This window comes from Gastrolobium bilobum, unplaced genomic scaffold (assembly GCF_033153095.1).
Source record: "Gastrolobium bilobum isolate Gb01-03AN ecotype WA unplaced genomic scaffold, APGP_CSIRO_Gbil_v1 utg19125, whole genome shotgun sequence".
Lineage (NCBI taxonomy): Eukaryota > Viridiplantae > Streptophyta > Magnoliopsida > Fabales > Fabaceae > Gastrolobium > Gastrolobium bilobum.
Genome location: NW_026895862.1, coordinates 9,113 through 23,278, shown reverse-complemented (window position 1 = coordinate 23,278; position 14,166 = coordinate 9,113). Strand labels below are relative to the sequence as shown.

The window sequence follows — 14,166 nt, the reverse complement described above, 5'->3', positions numbered from 1 at the left end:
CCAAAAGAATATTTACTTAAAAAAAAATCTTATGATTAGATAAACTATAATTTTAACTTTATTATTCTTAGTTTTTTAAAATACAAGTTAGATTCTAACACAATAAATACATATTGTAACTTTTTAAATTTAAAAAAAGATTGATATAAAAATATAATAAATTCTTAAACGGCCCAATTCAACCCACGTGGAAAATGGGCATTGTTCTTTCCAAGATTATGAATACGTGATAATGAAAGTGGGCCCTTAAGTGGACCCGTCGTGAAGAGTAGAATTCGAGATTCACCTTCGTGTCTTTTCGCGAAATAATTAAAAAAAAAACTTTTGCCTGGACGAGAAACACGTTCCATTAAACACCCGTGAGAGTGTGGGTCTAAAAAAATTAACCACATGTGCACAATGCCCTACCAATTTTGTGTAAAAAAAACAAAGATTATGCACAATCACTGGAGGAGGAAAAACGGGCTGTCCCGAACTCAATTCGTCAAAAATGTGACAGATGGGTTGACTTGTCATGGGTTAGAAATATCAACTTTATAAGGTGAGTTAGCGGGTCAACACATTTAAAAAATAAAAAATAATTAAAAAATAATAATAAATTATATAAAATTTATAAAAATATTTATTTTTATTTCACACTTCCTTTAATTTTTTTCTCAATCTCAAGCCTAAATATAAACTAATATTCAATCCGATTTTTTTTAGAAATTTATTTTTGCCTCCATATATGGATAACTTTTGGCATAAACAAAGGTTTTCTTCTTTATTTTTTCTAGAGGAGTACTAAAATAAAAAAAAATTATATCAGAAAAGTTTAGTGACGAATAAAATACTACCTAATAGTAAAAAAATAAAATAACCCGCGGGCCAACTGGCCACCAACCCGTTTTGACACACAACTAAGCGGAGCGAGTTGAGGCGGGTTGGTGGCTTGTAATGTATAACCCAACCCGTCCCGTTTTGGCAAGTTGGCCGGTTGACCAGTCGGGTTCAACTCATATTGCCACCTCTAACAACCCCTGTAACTCTGTAAGTATTAACCTTATACCTAGATATAATATGATTAACTAAATTATACAATGATTATACTACTTAACCATATTTTATGTCACATCATTTAAGAATACAAATATCATTAGGGTTTAAGTAGAGTTATCCTAAATATAATTTTTATTTTTCATTCGTATTGAACTATTATGAATTTAGAACCAAGAATGTATCTTCCGAGATGTTAAGTATGTCAATATAGGGATACTTAAAGTAGTAATGGTATAGACCAAGGTACAATATGAGCTACCCAAGTGTTAAGGAGATATTTTTGCAACGGAGGAGGTGTGTTTCAGTTTTGGTGACTCTAAATCTCAGCAGAGTAACAGCTCATGAAAGTAGGAAAAATTTGGTGCCTCTTCAATGGGAGAAGAGAGGTATATATAGGGGAGTGGGTATTCCTCAAGCGCAGGAGAGAGAGAGAGAGGGGAAAAGTTGAGCACACAATTAGCCTTGCCTCGACATTGCAGTGAGGCGTTTTGCATCCATTTGCAGTGTACGATGGGCAGTTGTGCAACGAGGAAGGGGTATTCTATTATGAGGCTCCATGGCTTATTATGGAGTGCTATCTAGAAAGTTCTAGACATGGATCATTAGCATTCGGACCTATTCGTTGGGCCTAGAGAGGCCGACCAGAAAACGCATAGGAGAAGATTTTTATTTTATTAAATAAAATAAAAGAAGAAAAATCTTTTTAACTCTTGCTTGTTATGATTTTATTTATTTAATATGAACAATCATTTATTTTTAATTAAATTAAAAATGAATTAGTTAAAAAAACTTATAAGTCAACTCAAACAACCTATGATAGAATGTACAGAAATGTATCCTTTAAATCATGAAAAATGCTTCTTCTTTTTCACATTCTTGTTCGTGCTTTGAATTTTAGATATCCTATAAACGTCTTCCTTTCATGTTAGGACTAGTTGGTGGCTAGTTACGTCGCATTAAAGAAGATTTATAGTCCACCTTCTATAAAGGATGTGGTGTGGGGATGCACCTCTAATATTAACTAGTATATTAAGTTTATTGAATTTATAACAAAATCTATTATCTTATTTATCTTTTAGTCCTTCCCAATCGTAAATTTCATTTTAGTCATAATATGTTTCCCAAATCCATCTGAAATTAAGTTTGATTAACTCGCAACAGAGGACCAAAACAAGCATCAAATCACATCAAATATAGCCGAGCAAAATGAAAAATGTAGGAAACAAAGTTCATGGAGAACTCAAAATCCGTTAATTTAAAATAAAGTTCATGGGGATAAAGTCTTATACCCTAAAATTGTGTAAACTTTGAAAGGGCATAATATTTGACTCAATTGTCCAAATCATGTGTCTTTTTCTATTTCGTGTAACTTTTTGAGATCTATGTGATTTCCATGGGGATTTGGTCAAAAAGATGCTCCCTTCATGGATTTCAGAAATGACAAAGTAAATGGGCATAAATCTTTGAAAGCAATGCAACATGAGCATAAAAATGTACATAAAACTTACTTTAGTAAATTTAGTGTAGGGTATAAAGAGCTTGGATGAAGATTGTTCTCAGTTGTTTTGACCCTCAAACCCATATATAAAGTTCAAATATGTGTGTGCATGATATAATAATAAACATGGATTAATAAAAAAAATGAACCCAATTTATCAAGTCATATTGAAAATCAATAGAAAATCATGTTTTCACGCCTTGAATTGAAGGGGAATGTCCTCAATAGTAAAGGACCCACAAACACTCATTCGAATTCTATTTATACATGTTTAAGACATTAGAACGTGGTTTGAATCAAAATTATTCGTGGATCCAAATTTTAGTTGCTTACTTGCCTGAGTTACAAGAGTAACTGAGCCGGTTACTCGAGTAACTGGCCCAGTTACTCTAGTAACTTGCTGTCAACATGGTAAATAGAGACAGATTGGTACATAGTTTTGATTAGGGGTGTGCACGGTTCAGTTCGTTTCCTTTTTTCTTTATCGAACGAACTAAACTGGAAAAAATAATTCATTTCAGAGAATTGAATTGGTTTATTTTTTCAAACCAATTTAGTTCTGTTTATAACTGGTTCTGAGATCTTGAATCAATTTAGGATTGATTTTTAAAATGAGTTTTAAACTGAAAGAAAAAGTATGAAAAAACTGAAGAAAAAAAGATAAAAAAAAAAATTATAAATGATACTAGAAACTAAAAAAATAATAAATAATTAAAAAATAAAGTAAAAATAAAAACACATAAGAGAGAAAAATATTAAGAAAAAAATAAAAAAAATGAAAGAAAGAAAAAAAGACAATAAATAAGATAAGAGAAATAGAGAGAGAAAAAGAAAAATGATTGAAAAGTAGAGAAGAAAAAAAATTGTTGTCAGTATAATATGTCTTGAATCTGAAGATCAGCATGACTGTTATTAACGGTGTACACAATTCAGTTCAGTTCAATTTTCTTTGAGAAAATTCAATTCGGAGAACTGGTTTTTTTATTTTAACAAGCTATGAATTGGTTCATAATTAGCTCAAAATGGTTATCAACCAGTTCTGAATTGGTTTTTAAATCTAGAAAAAAACAATTATGAACCCAAATGAAAAGCATGAAAAGATTGAGAATAAGAAGATAAAAAAAAATATAAATGATAATAGAATTTTTTTTTTTAAAAAAAAAGAAATAAACAATTAAAAAACATAAAATAAAATAAATATAAACATAAATAAGAGAAAAAAATAAAAGTAAATTAAAAATAAAAAATTAAAGAAATAAAGTAATAAAAATAAAGAAAAATAAAAAAATAAAAGTAAAGTAAAAATAAAAAATTAAAGAAATAAAGTAATAAAAATAAAGAAAAAATGACACTAAATAAATAAATAAGAAAAAAAAGACTAATTTGATTCATGAACTGATTTTTTATAAACAGTTCGGTTCATGAATTGATTTTTGAAAAATCAACTCATTTTTCAATGGAACAAAAAAAGTGGAACACCTAACAACGTATCTTCACAGACTAAGAACTACAATATTGCACCTGTGAACTGATTTTTAAAATCAATTCTTTTAAGTGCAATTCAGTTCAATTTATAGTTTATTTCTTTTGGTTCTTTTGTATACCCCTAATTTTGATAAAAGGTTACAATTAACAAATACTTTTAAAAGAGGGTCAAAGTGATAAAAAAAAATTAAATACAAGAACACAATGGTCAAGCACAAACCATGCTCCACTCAATATTACTCACTTTTTTTATACAATGGTGGGAATTGAACTCATAACTTAATACAAACTACCCAAATCCTTCACCGTTGTACCAATTCCAGTGGCTTTCAATCTTCCTCACTTTAAAAATCAATTATTTTAAATGCAGATCAGTTCACAATATAATTCAGTTCTATTGGTTCATTTGCACGCCCTTAAACCTGTTGTCAGTATAATATGTCTAGAACCTGAAGACAAGCACAAGACCAACCTGTTATTAGAGGTGTGCACAATTTAATTTGGTTCGATTTTCTTTAAGAACAGTTCAGTTCGGAGAACTAATCTATTTTTTTAACCAGTTATGAATTGGTTTATAACGAATTCAAAATGGTATCAACCAGTTCTGAACTGGTTTTTAAAGCTATAAAAAATCTATTATGAACTCAAATGAAAAGTATGAAAACATTGAGAATAAAAAGATAAAAAAAATATTATAAATGATAATAGAATTTTTTTTTAAAAAGAAAAATAAGAGAAAATAAAGTAAATATAAAGATAAATAAGAAAATAAAGAAAATAAAATTAAAGAAAAATAATAAAAATAAAGAAAAAAGACTAAATAAACAAATAAAAGAAAAAAATAGAGAAAAAAAAAATCAATTCAGTTCATAAACTAATTTTTTAAAAGCAGTTCGGTTCATGAATTGATTTTTAAAAAGCAGCTCATTTCATGAACAAGTTTTTTAAAATGAGTTCTTTTAAGTACAATTCAGTTCAAGTTTAATTCTTTTGGTTCTTTTGCACATCTCTAATTTTGATAAAATGTTACAATTAATAAATAGTTTTAAAAAGGGAACAAAGTGATAAAAAATTTAAATACAAGAACACAATGGTCAATCACAAAGCATGCTCCACTCAATCTTCTTCACTTTTTTTGATATAATAGTAAAAATTGAACTCATAACTTAATACAATAACTTAATACAAACTACTCAAACCCTGCGTCACTTTACCATTACCTTCAATCTTCCTCACTTTATTTCCCTTCATTGTAATCTATGTTGATTTTCGATCTTTTTTTAAATGTACATTGACAAAGAAAAATTAAAAAACATTTATTATTTTGCAATTTGTATTTTAATGCCCCCGAAATGACACTTTGTTAGAGATAGGTGTTTGAGATTACAAATTCAGACTTATTTTTAATTTTTAAAACTGTTTAATGAAAGTAAATTTTTGGATTTTTTTTTTTAATAGAATGTAGGTGAAAAAAAAAAATTAAGATTTTTTTTTTTTTGTTTACGTCAAAAAACAGAATGCCATTAACTAAAAACGGGGACAATTACATTCACTTAAGCTAAGTGTCCAGCAATTTGAGGTGCATCCTCCACCCAGACCAAAACTTCATCATCAACAGATTTCAACCCTAGTGGGAGTGCACTACCTTATTCCCCACCCTTCTTAGTTAAAGGTTACATGTAAATCTCCTGGTTGTTTGGCTAACAAAATTAATTAGAGATATTACATTTACCAATTCAAATGCTTTGCTCTAAGAAGAACACAAAGCACATCATTTATTATAATCTAAAATTCACGTCTCCTTCACTAGATTCTTCGTGTCACTTTCAAGATCATGTTTTCCATTATGCAAATATTTTTCTTCATCAACTTTACATCCAATTAAAGGATGATATATCAATGGCTTATCAGGCCTGTGCTTGAAGAAAAAATCCATCATGAATCTGAAAACCTAAACTGTCTTTTATACCTCTAGTCTCTGCCACAAGTTGGAATTTCAACAGATATAAATAACTGAAAAGAATAGATAGATCCCATGGAAAAAAATGAAGATAGAAGCTGACAAAATTCATAGAACCTCATCTACTTGGTTTTGATCGTTGCTTCTTTTGTTTCTTATATTGTTCATATAGCTGTAGTGATAGTGCAGTCCTATCCAACTCACTTCTCAACCTTTCATTCTCTTTGATGTCATGAAGAAGCATAAAATGGGAACTAAGTTTCCTTCGCAACTCATCCTCATTGAATGAACTCGTGACTATTGTAGAACCAATGGAAGGTGGTGATGTAGCAGAGCCATTTGTTCTTCTCTTCTTGTTATTTAATTTTATACTGCTATTTTGTGTGAAACATAACTCCTGGTCAAGAGACGTTTCCTTAAAAGCTTGTTGGGGAGAGGACTTGGAGAGAAGAAAGACTTGGTTATTTGCAGTATTACTCATGCTTGAAATGCCCGAGGCCATTGCTGATATAGCAGGATGATAATGCTTGGACAAAAGATTGAGTTCCCAAAGTACTGAGGCAAGGGCACCGCTTAAATTGGGGTCTGTGGAATACGGTTGATATTTCTGCATATCAAAAAGACACGTATAGTTAGTTATAGTCCATAAAAGCCAACACAAAAAGACACCGATAGTTTTCACTTATGTATATTTTATAGGAATAAGATATTCTACCTACTTTTTTTTTTCTTATTTACCTTATTTACTCATCTTCAATATCAATGGATCAGAATCTCACTCTTTCTCTCTCCTCTTGAGATTCTGATCCAACAGTATTAAAGATGAATAGGTAAAGTAAGGTAGGTAATAAAAAAAAGTAGGTAGAATAATAACCTATCCCCATTTTATAAGGGATGGAGGCCTTCTTGTTTTGGCATACCCAGTTTTTTTTCTCCTTATTTCATTTATAAATGACCCATTACGATTATACATTAACATCTGCAGTCTTGTTGTACACCCGCTTCTCCGCATTTAATTAAATTACTATTATAAAAATAGAGCTGGAGAAAAATAAAGCAAAGATTCTGAATGGAGATGAATGTGCCTTTTAATGCAAACAAAAAATACATGAAAGAAGCAAGCTTACTGGAATAGTGCCAGAAACAGAGCCCCCACCAATGTCATTTTCCAACAGATTTCTGCACTTAACATTCTTCTGAAAGAGATGCTTTACCGTGACCAATGCTGAAACAGGTTGAAAAGAAAACTACATATTGAGTCTGTTTATTTCTCTCTTCTTTTTCCACTATGTTTTAATTCCAAAGTTAGTAGCATATACGCAGCTTAAGGTTAATATAAGAAAATATTAAAACATACCAGCCATGGAATCTGCAGATCCAACGCACAATGACAACGTAGCCAAACGTTTTATAAATGCAGCTGTCTTTTGCATGTCATGTTGCTTATCATCACACAACATTATCTTGAAAGCTTCTGCTAATACCTCTCCTTGATCTCTGTTTCATAAAAAATGAAACATATAAATTAACTAGAATATATATAGTAAAATTATTTCTGCGGCCGCTTTACGTAAAGCAACGACAGGTGTATGGTTATGATTCCCCACAAACATCAAAACCAGCTTTAAATTTTACTAATCAAGTTAAAACAAGTGGGGGAACTAATAACACTTTCCCTGAAATAATATCAATTTCCCAAGCATATAGATGTATATCTATGTCCGCACCAAGCATATGTGAAACAATGTCAATTTTCCAAGAAACATGTCAATGAACTAACTAATTGTAGAAGCACACATATTTAGGCGAAGGCCTGGGAATGATTCTTAGCAGTTGACATATAGAAGCACACACTACCTTAAGCTATAATTATAATTTAATAAAAAATATGAGGGTGGAAAAGACTGAACTCCTAACCATATGATATACCTACTCATCTAAAAGCTTAAGATGTTAGACTGAGACCCAAGAATGTATTGTATTTATAACTTAATAGTTTGTTATTATAATTATCAATTTTATATGAATACTTGTACAAGAAAACTAACAGAAGTGCACATGAACAAGTATATTAATATCAGTATCCACAAAAATGACCTTTCCCGCATGTCTTGAAGATTTCCAGAAGCAGGAACATATTGGTCATATGGGAGAAAAAAAAAAAAGGAGGGAGGAGGGGGTTTACTTTGGGATATTGTATTTTAATGCATACCTTCCTGGCCTGTATTCAAGTAAAAGATTGTAAAGGTGGACAAAGAAGTCCTGTAAATCAACATTCAAGGCATCAAGATTGTTCCTCATCACTTTAAAAGCAACAATGCAACATTGGAGGCGTTCGGACATGGTCAAACATTTCGGACACTTCTCAGAAGTGCTGTCTGAGCTGCTACTTCCAGAAGCAAGTATTTTTAGATGGTTCATTAGATCGCCCATGAAATCAATGTCAATCAGATGTGAAAATTTTGCCAGCCCTTTCAGACATGGACCAAGCAACGGATGCGACTCCATTGCAGCAGATAATGCCCCAGGGTTCGTTTCAGGCCTGAGCGAGAGGGTGAGAGAAAATTATCAACCATCATGACAGAAATTCACTAATTTTCATGCAAAAAGTCATTAAAAGTTCAACGCAACAAAAACTACATGCAAGAAAAAAATAACAGCAAAACGTAAAGAATAAAAAAATTTAAAAACAGCACAATATATAGAAAACAAAAATCAAAACATAGTAAAATATGAAACCAACAGAGATATCCAAAGCATTATCTTTACACTGATATATTTTTAGTAAACCTTCCTTTTCCTTTCTCAGTTATATATCCAAGCAGCCCTCAACAATTAACACTACCTGCTCATCAGCTCATGCACATCTTCTCTATGCACAACTGCACATAAACTTAACAGTGAAGTTCATATAAATGAAACTTTTTTTTTATGGATAAGATAGCTAGAACTGGAAAATAACTAGCTGCCAAGGTTCCAGTTATGCAAAAGGTAAATAAAGTTGCGATGAACTGTCCTCCTATGGATGTGTTACTGGATCCATATTCTTTGAACATTTATTTAAGCTGAATGTCATTTTATTCATTTATTTATTTTGTAGTATTCATTTATTTATTTTGTAGTCTCATTTAAGTTAACCCATCCATCCATATCAGTATTTAAGCTGATTAAGTATCTCATTCTATGGGCAACTGGGTTTATAAAACCATGAACACCCATGTCTCACTGTAGTATAGTAATATGCATGATTTAAAAACACACCTGGCAAATATGGACTGCATTGTATGCTTCAAAATGCGAAAGTATGTCTCAAACACCGCAGAGAGTGTTTCAGATTGCATCTGTCTCGACTCCATAACATCCGGGGTAAAGGAGGCAGCCTTGTAGTCAGCTTCAACCTACAGAAAGTATCACTACAATCTCATCTCCACCAAACACCAGAACAGAGTGATTCTTATGGGAAAAAATAATACCTCCTCTCTTGTCTTAGAGATCGATTCTTGCCTACTTTTCTTTCTGTCATTCTCTGGAAACTGATTTGATGCCTCAAAGTTTTTTCTTTTCTTACTTTTCTTGTTTTTAAATTTCTGATCCTCAACTTTCTTTTCAGCCTTCCCAAGATCCTCATCAAATGCAAGAGACAAGAAAACCTGAAGAAGCATTGAAAAGAACAAATATCACTTAACAGCTTTGTGTTGAGTGAAACATTCCAGACAAAATAAAAAGGGCTTCACTCAAATAGCTTTAATGATTTTATCACACTAAAAAATGTACAACAGCAACTTGATTAGAAAAACAGAAAATAGAAAAAGTATAGACTCCAAACAAAATATAGGAGGGGTGAGACTCATACCTCAACGGAATCAGGATGTAATTGACAGTTATGAGCTTTGACATAATCAGCAATCAATCGAACAGCCTCCAATGTAGCTTCACCACCATGTTTACCCTCGTTTGTAAAAAGTGACTTAATTGTGGAACAACAAATTTTCCTGTTAAACAGAAACAAGAAATTTTAATTGGAGACAAACAAAATATTTTTGCTCTGCGATATGCTACCCTAACTAGAGCAGAAATTGCCTTTAGTGTAAATAAAGTCTGCCACTTCAATAAACTTGGTTGTCTCTAGCAAACTTGTCACTCATCAAGTTCTTAGTTATTGTGGGCACAATAAGTAGGTTGTGTAAGTGGAAAATAGTTTTGGGATTTGTGGAGATAGAAACTTTGTTGAACCTATGGAGGAAATAGACAGACCTTGACCATTACCCACATAAACCTGTTATAGTCCAGTGTATGGTTCACCTTGGAGGAGATTGTGAGCCTCAGATGTCACGTGGTAAGAGGCACCTCAATGATCTGGGCCGAGCCAAGCTTTAGCTTTAACGAGCCAAGCCTATGAAAAAAAATTGAGCTTTGCTTGGCTTGTTTATGAAAAATTAAAGGCTTGGCTTGGCTCATTTACAATTATAAAATGTATTTTTTCCAAACTCACATTTGTCCAAATGTTGAGACTATAAATGCATCAAATTTTGTATTCCTTCGTAAGGAAAAAAACTATCATAGAACCTACGCAGTCCACATATAATTACATCTTTCATGCTATCTAGCCAGAACAAAATATATTATTTATTATAAAAAAATATCAGGCCAGCTAAGGGTCTTTCAAGCCAAGCCTCATTAAATTAGGCTTGCTAAACAAACTTTTTTTAAAGCTTGAGCGTTCTATTTATTAAACAAGGCAGGTCAAGTCAAGCGTAAAGCAAATCAAGCCTTGGGCCCCTAACAAGCCGTTCGGCGCATTTACACCCCTAACCCCTAGGCACCTGAACCTGGAAACCATTTCATAGCTAAGGAATTAGAGGTTGAGGTCTGCGCATAAACTTAGCAGGTCTTGGAGTGGTAGATAGAGTGTTTAATTGAGATTGGAAGGTGGCTGAGGGAAGAGCTTGGTTTGCTGGAAAGTTTGAAAGTACCACCATCTAATAGTTAGCTTGAGACGCTGGAAAATTTGGTTTGCCCACTGGAAAATTGGACTGAGTTACCGAAAAGTTAGTTTAACACATCGGAAAATATGGTTGACTCGCCGAAAAAGTTTGTTGGTTGAAGGAAGGTGGAGCTGGTGAGCTCTGAAAGACGTATCAAAATCCCACCAACAACTGGACACCTCATGGCCATTTTTGCAGCAGAGCTGACACTGAAGCGAAGACCTTCCTCCAATGTTGTCACCACGGTTTCTGCCTCTTCCACCATGCCAGCCATCGCGAGTAGGAATTACAGTGCCTCCAAAAGAGTTTCCAACGTTTTGCAAAGGATTTTATTGAGCGTAACCAAGTTTGTTGGACTAAATTACAATCCCCTGTTGTGCTACACCTGAAACATGAACAAACAGAGGATTTGGATTTTTGTGTGTTAGATTTGCAGAGGACGAAATGGAACTGGTTTGATACTTAGCAATCATTGTCTCTCGAGCTAGGATTTGGGACTCAAGATCTTCAAAGCTAGTTGCACCTCCTCGTCCAAGAAAGTAGGTAATAAATTGTGTGTAATCTTCAGGAATCCTTATTAACCATTTCAATTTGCTCAACTTCTGAAATTGGATCAACAATAATCAAAGCGGTTCAACTATGGAGAAGAAGACTCCATCCCTATTCAACTATCATATTTTTGTCAAATTGTCAGAGAACAACTATCTCTTTTGGCACAAATTGTAGTGTTAATCATTGCCTCTCATCAACTCCATCATTTCCTTGCAAACCCTAAGATTCCATTAAAGTTCATATCAAAGAAGAATTGTGCGAATAACAAGGTGAATCCTTGGTATAATGAGTGGTTAACTCACGATCAAATTCTCTTCCTGTGGTTGCTCTCCACATTTTCAGAACCTGTCGTGAATGAGAAAATATCAACAAATTATTCCACAGAATGATGAAATCAAAAGCGAGACACTTGATATCTGAGTTGTGATCTATGAAAAAAGGAACGCAGACAATTCCAAAATATGACTATATACTTGAAGGATTACTAGCTGAGTATAATTCTTTCGTTCTCAAACCTCTCTTGATGACTTGGCAATAGAGCTAATGGCTCATGAACAACTTTTGTTTTAGCAAAATGATAATTTACAAAGTAATTCAGCAATTGCTAATCTCGCTCAACATGCTCAGGTGAAAACGAAACAACAGAAAAGGAGGTGTTGTTTGGCTTTGTTCTAGTGAACCAGAACTCCAGCATCAACCAGGGAGAATCATACTCTGATTCTAGAGGTTCTGGCCCTTCCAACACTTTGAATCAAGGTTGAGGAAGCAGTAATGGCAGGATTAATCGAGGAAGAGGATGTGGGAATCGAGCAAACGTCTACTGCCCGCTCTGCCACAAATTCGGACATGATGTTCGTTCATACTGGTATAGATTTGATGAAGCATTTGTAACCAGCCTTCCTCCTCCACCAAATGCCATGCATTCTCAATACTTTGGAGCTACTCCTCAGCAAGAACAACCAAGGCTGTTTCAGTATGTTTGACCAACAAACGTGAATGCCCGGCCTCAAGCAATGCTAGCTAAACAAACTAGTATTCTCCCCACTCCAGAATTACCATAATTATGGGGATATCCTGATTATGGAGTATCACATCACATTACAGCCAATCCACTCAATTTGCTACAAAGCCAATAGTTATCAGGGCCAGATAAGGTCCTGATTGGAAACGGACAAGATTTGACCATAATGCTATAGGCTCCCCTAATTTTGTATCACCCACTGATTAGCAAACACATCTTCAACTTAAAAATCTTCTTCATGTTCCTTTAATTGTGAAGAATCTGATTAGTGTAAAGAAATTTGCCCAAGATAATCATGTGCTTTTCAAATTTCACCCCATTGTTTGGTATGTTAAATCATAGGGGTCCAATAAAATTCTTCTCAATGGAACTGTGGGTCGTGATGGCTTGTATTGTTTCTCTAGAATCAATATTCTTCAAGACGGAACTCGTGCATTAGAGCCATTATCTAGTATTGATAGTCAACCTACCAAATCTCAATGTAACAATTCTGTTTTTGATAAATGTAAAAGTCCTAGTGTTGTAGTCACTCCTTGTACAAATGTATATGATACCGCTCATAGTTGTGAACCTTGCTCTGTATATTACTTGTGGCAGTGTCGCCTAGGACACCCTTACAATGAAACTGTAAAGAATGTCCTTTCCTCTTGTAAAATTACATTCAATAATAAAACTATATTAAGTTTCTGTAATTCTTGTTGCATTGGCAAAGCCCATCGCTTACCATCTTCTCCTTCATCCACAGTATATAATCAACCATTTGAACTAATATACAGTTATCTATGGGGTCCTGACCGGATAAAATCAACCTCAAGCCATTCTTATTATATTTTGTTAATTTGTTTGTTGATGCAAACACTAGATATGCTTGGATGTACCCTTTAAAACAAAAGTCTGAGGCACTCTGTGTCTTCAAACAAATTCATTCTATGGTTAACACCCATTTCAAACTACCCATAAAAGCTATACAAACAGAATGGGGTAGTGAGTTTAGAGTTTTTCTAGAATATCTCAAACTTCATGTTCATGGTATATTGCATTGTTTAGCCCTGTGATCTTAGTCAAGAAGAAAGACGGCAGCTGGCGGGTGTGTGTAGACTACAGGGCGGTCAACAAGCTCACCGTGCCTGATAAATTTCCAATACCGGTTGTGGAAGAGTTGTTCGATGAATTGGGAGGTTTGGCGATTTTTTCTAAGTTGGATCTAAAATCTGGTTACCACCAGATAAGGATGAAAACAGATGATATACCAAAGACCGCGTTTCGGATGCATGAAGGTCATTACGAATACCTCGTAATGCCTTTTGGATTGACCAACGCTCCTTCAACTTTTCAGGCCTTAATGAACGATATCTTGCGGCCGTTTTTAAGGAAATTTGTTCTGGTTTTCTTGGATGACATCTTAATCTACAGCAAGTGTAGGAAGGAGCACGAAGATCAGTTAAGGAAGGTGTTTGAAGTGATAAGAAAAAATCAGCTGGTAGTAAATCGCAAGAAATGCAGCTTTGGGACTGATCATGTTGAATATCTTGGTCATATAATTTCCAAGGAAGGAATTAGTGCTGATCCTAACAAGCTTAAGGCTATGGATGAGTGGCCGGTACCAAAAAATGTTAAGGGGCTAAGA

At 33.5% G+C, this 14,166-nt stretch overlaps 1 protein-coding gene across 1 annotated transcript; it reads right to left on the bottom strand.

Annotated features, from left to right (window-relative positions):
- Positions 1-5,621: 5,621 nt before the first annotated feature.
- Positions 5,622-11,743, bottom strand: LOC133296481 (nucleolar complex-associated protein 3). Its single transcript, XM_061495481.1, has 8 exons — positions 11,146-11,743; positions 9,835-9,973; positions 9,455-9,631; positions 9,243-9,379; positions 8,194-8,523; positions 7,339-7,478; positions 7,109-7,206; positions 5,622-6,588 (listed from the first exon to the last, which is right to left on the bottom strand). Exons 1-8 carry the CDS (start codon positions 11,238-11,240, stop codon positions 6,100-6,102), a joined length of 1,605 nt encoding a protein of 534 aa, XP_061351465.1. The 5' UTR covers positions 11,241-11,743; the 3' UTR covers positions 5,622-6,099.
- Positions 11,744-14,166: the final 2,423 nt, after the last annotated feature.

What these genes read in the sequence shown, in the direction of transcription:
- LOC133296481 (XM_061495481.1), bottom strand. Translation starts at nt 11,240, where the DNA reads ATGGCTGGCATGGTGGAAGAGGCAGAAACCGTGGTGACAACATTGGAG. An exon ending in TACATCCTGATTCCGTTGAG is followed by an intron (nt 9,632 to 9,834) that starts GTATGAGTCTCA and finishes ATGCTTCTTCAG; the next exon opens with GTTTTCTTGTCTCTTGCATT. An exon ending in CTTGAATACAGGCCAGGAAG is followed by an intron (nt 7,479 to 8,193) that starts GTATGCATTAAA and finishes TTTATGAAACAG; the next exon opens with AGATCAAGGAGAGGTATTAG.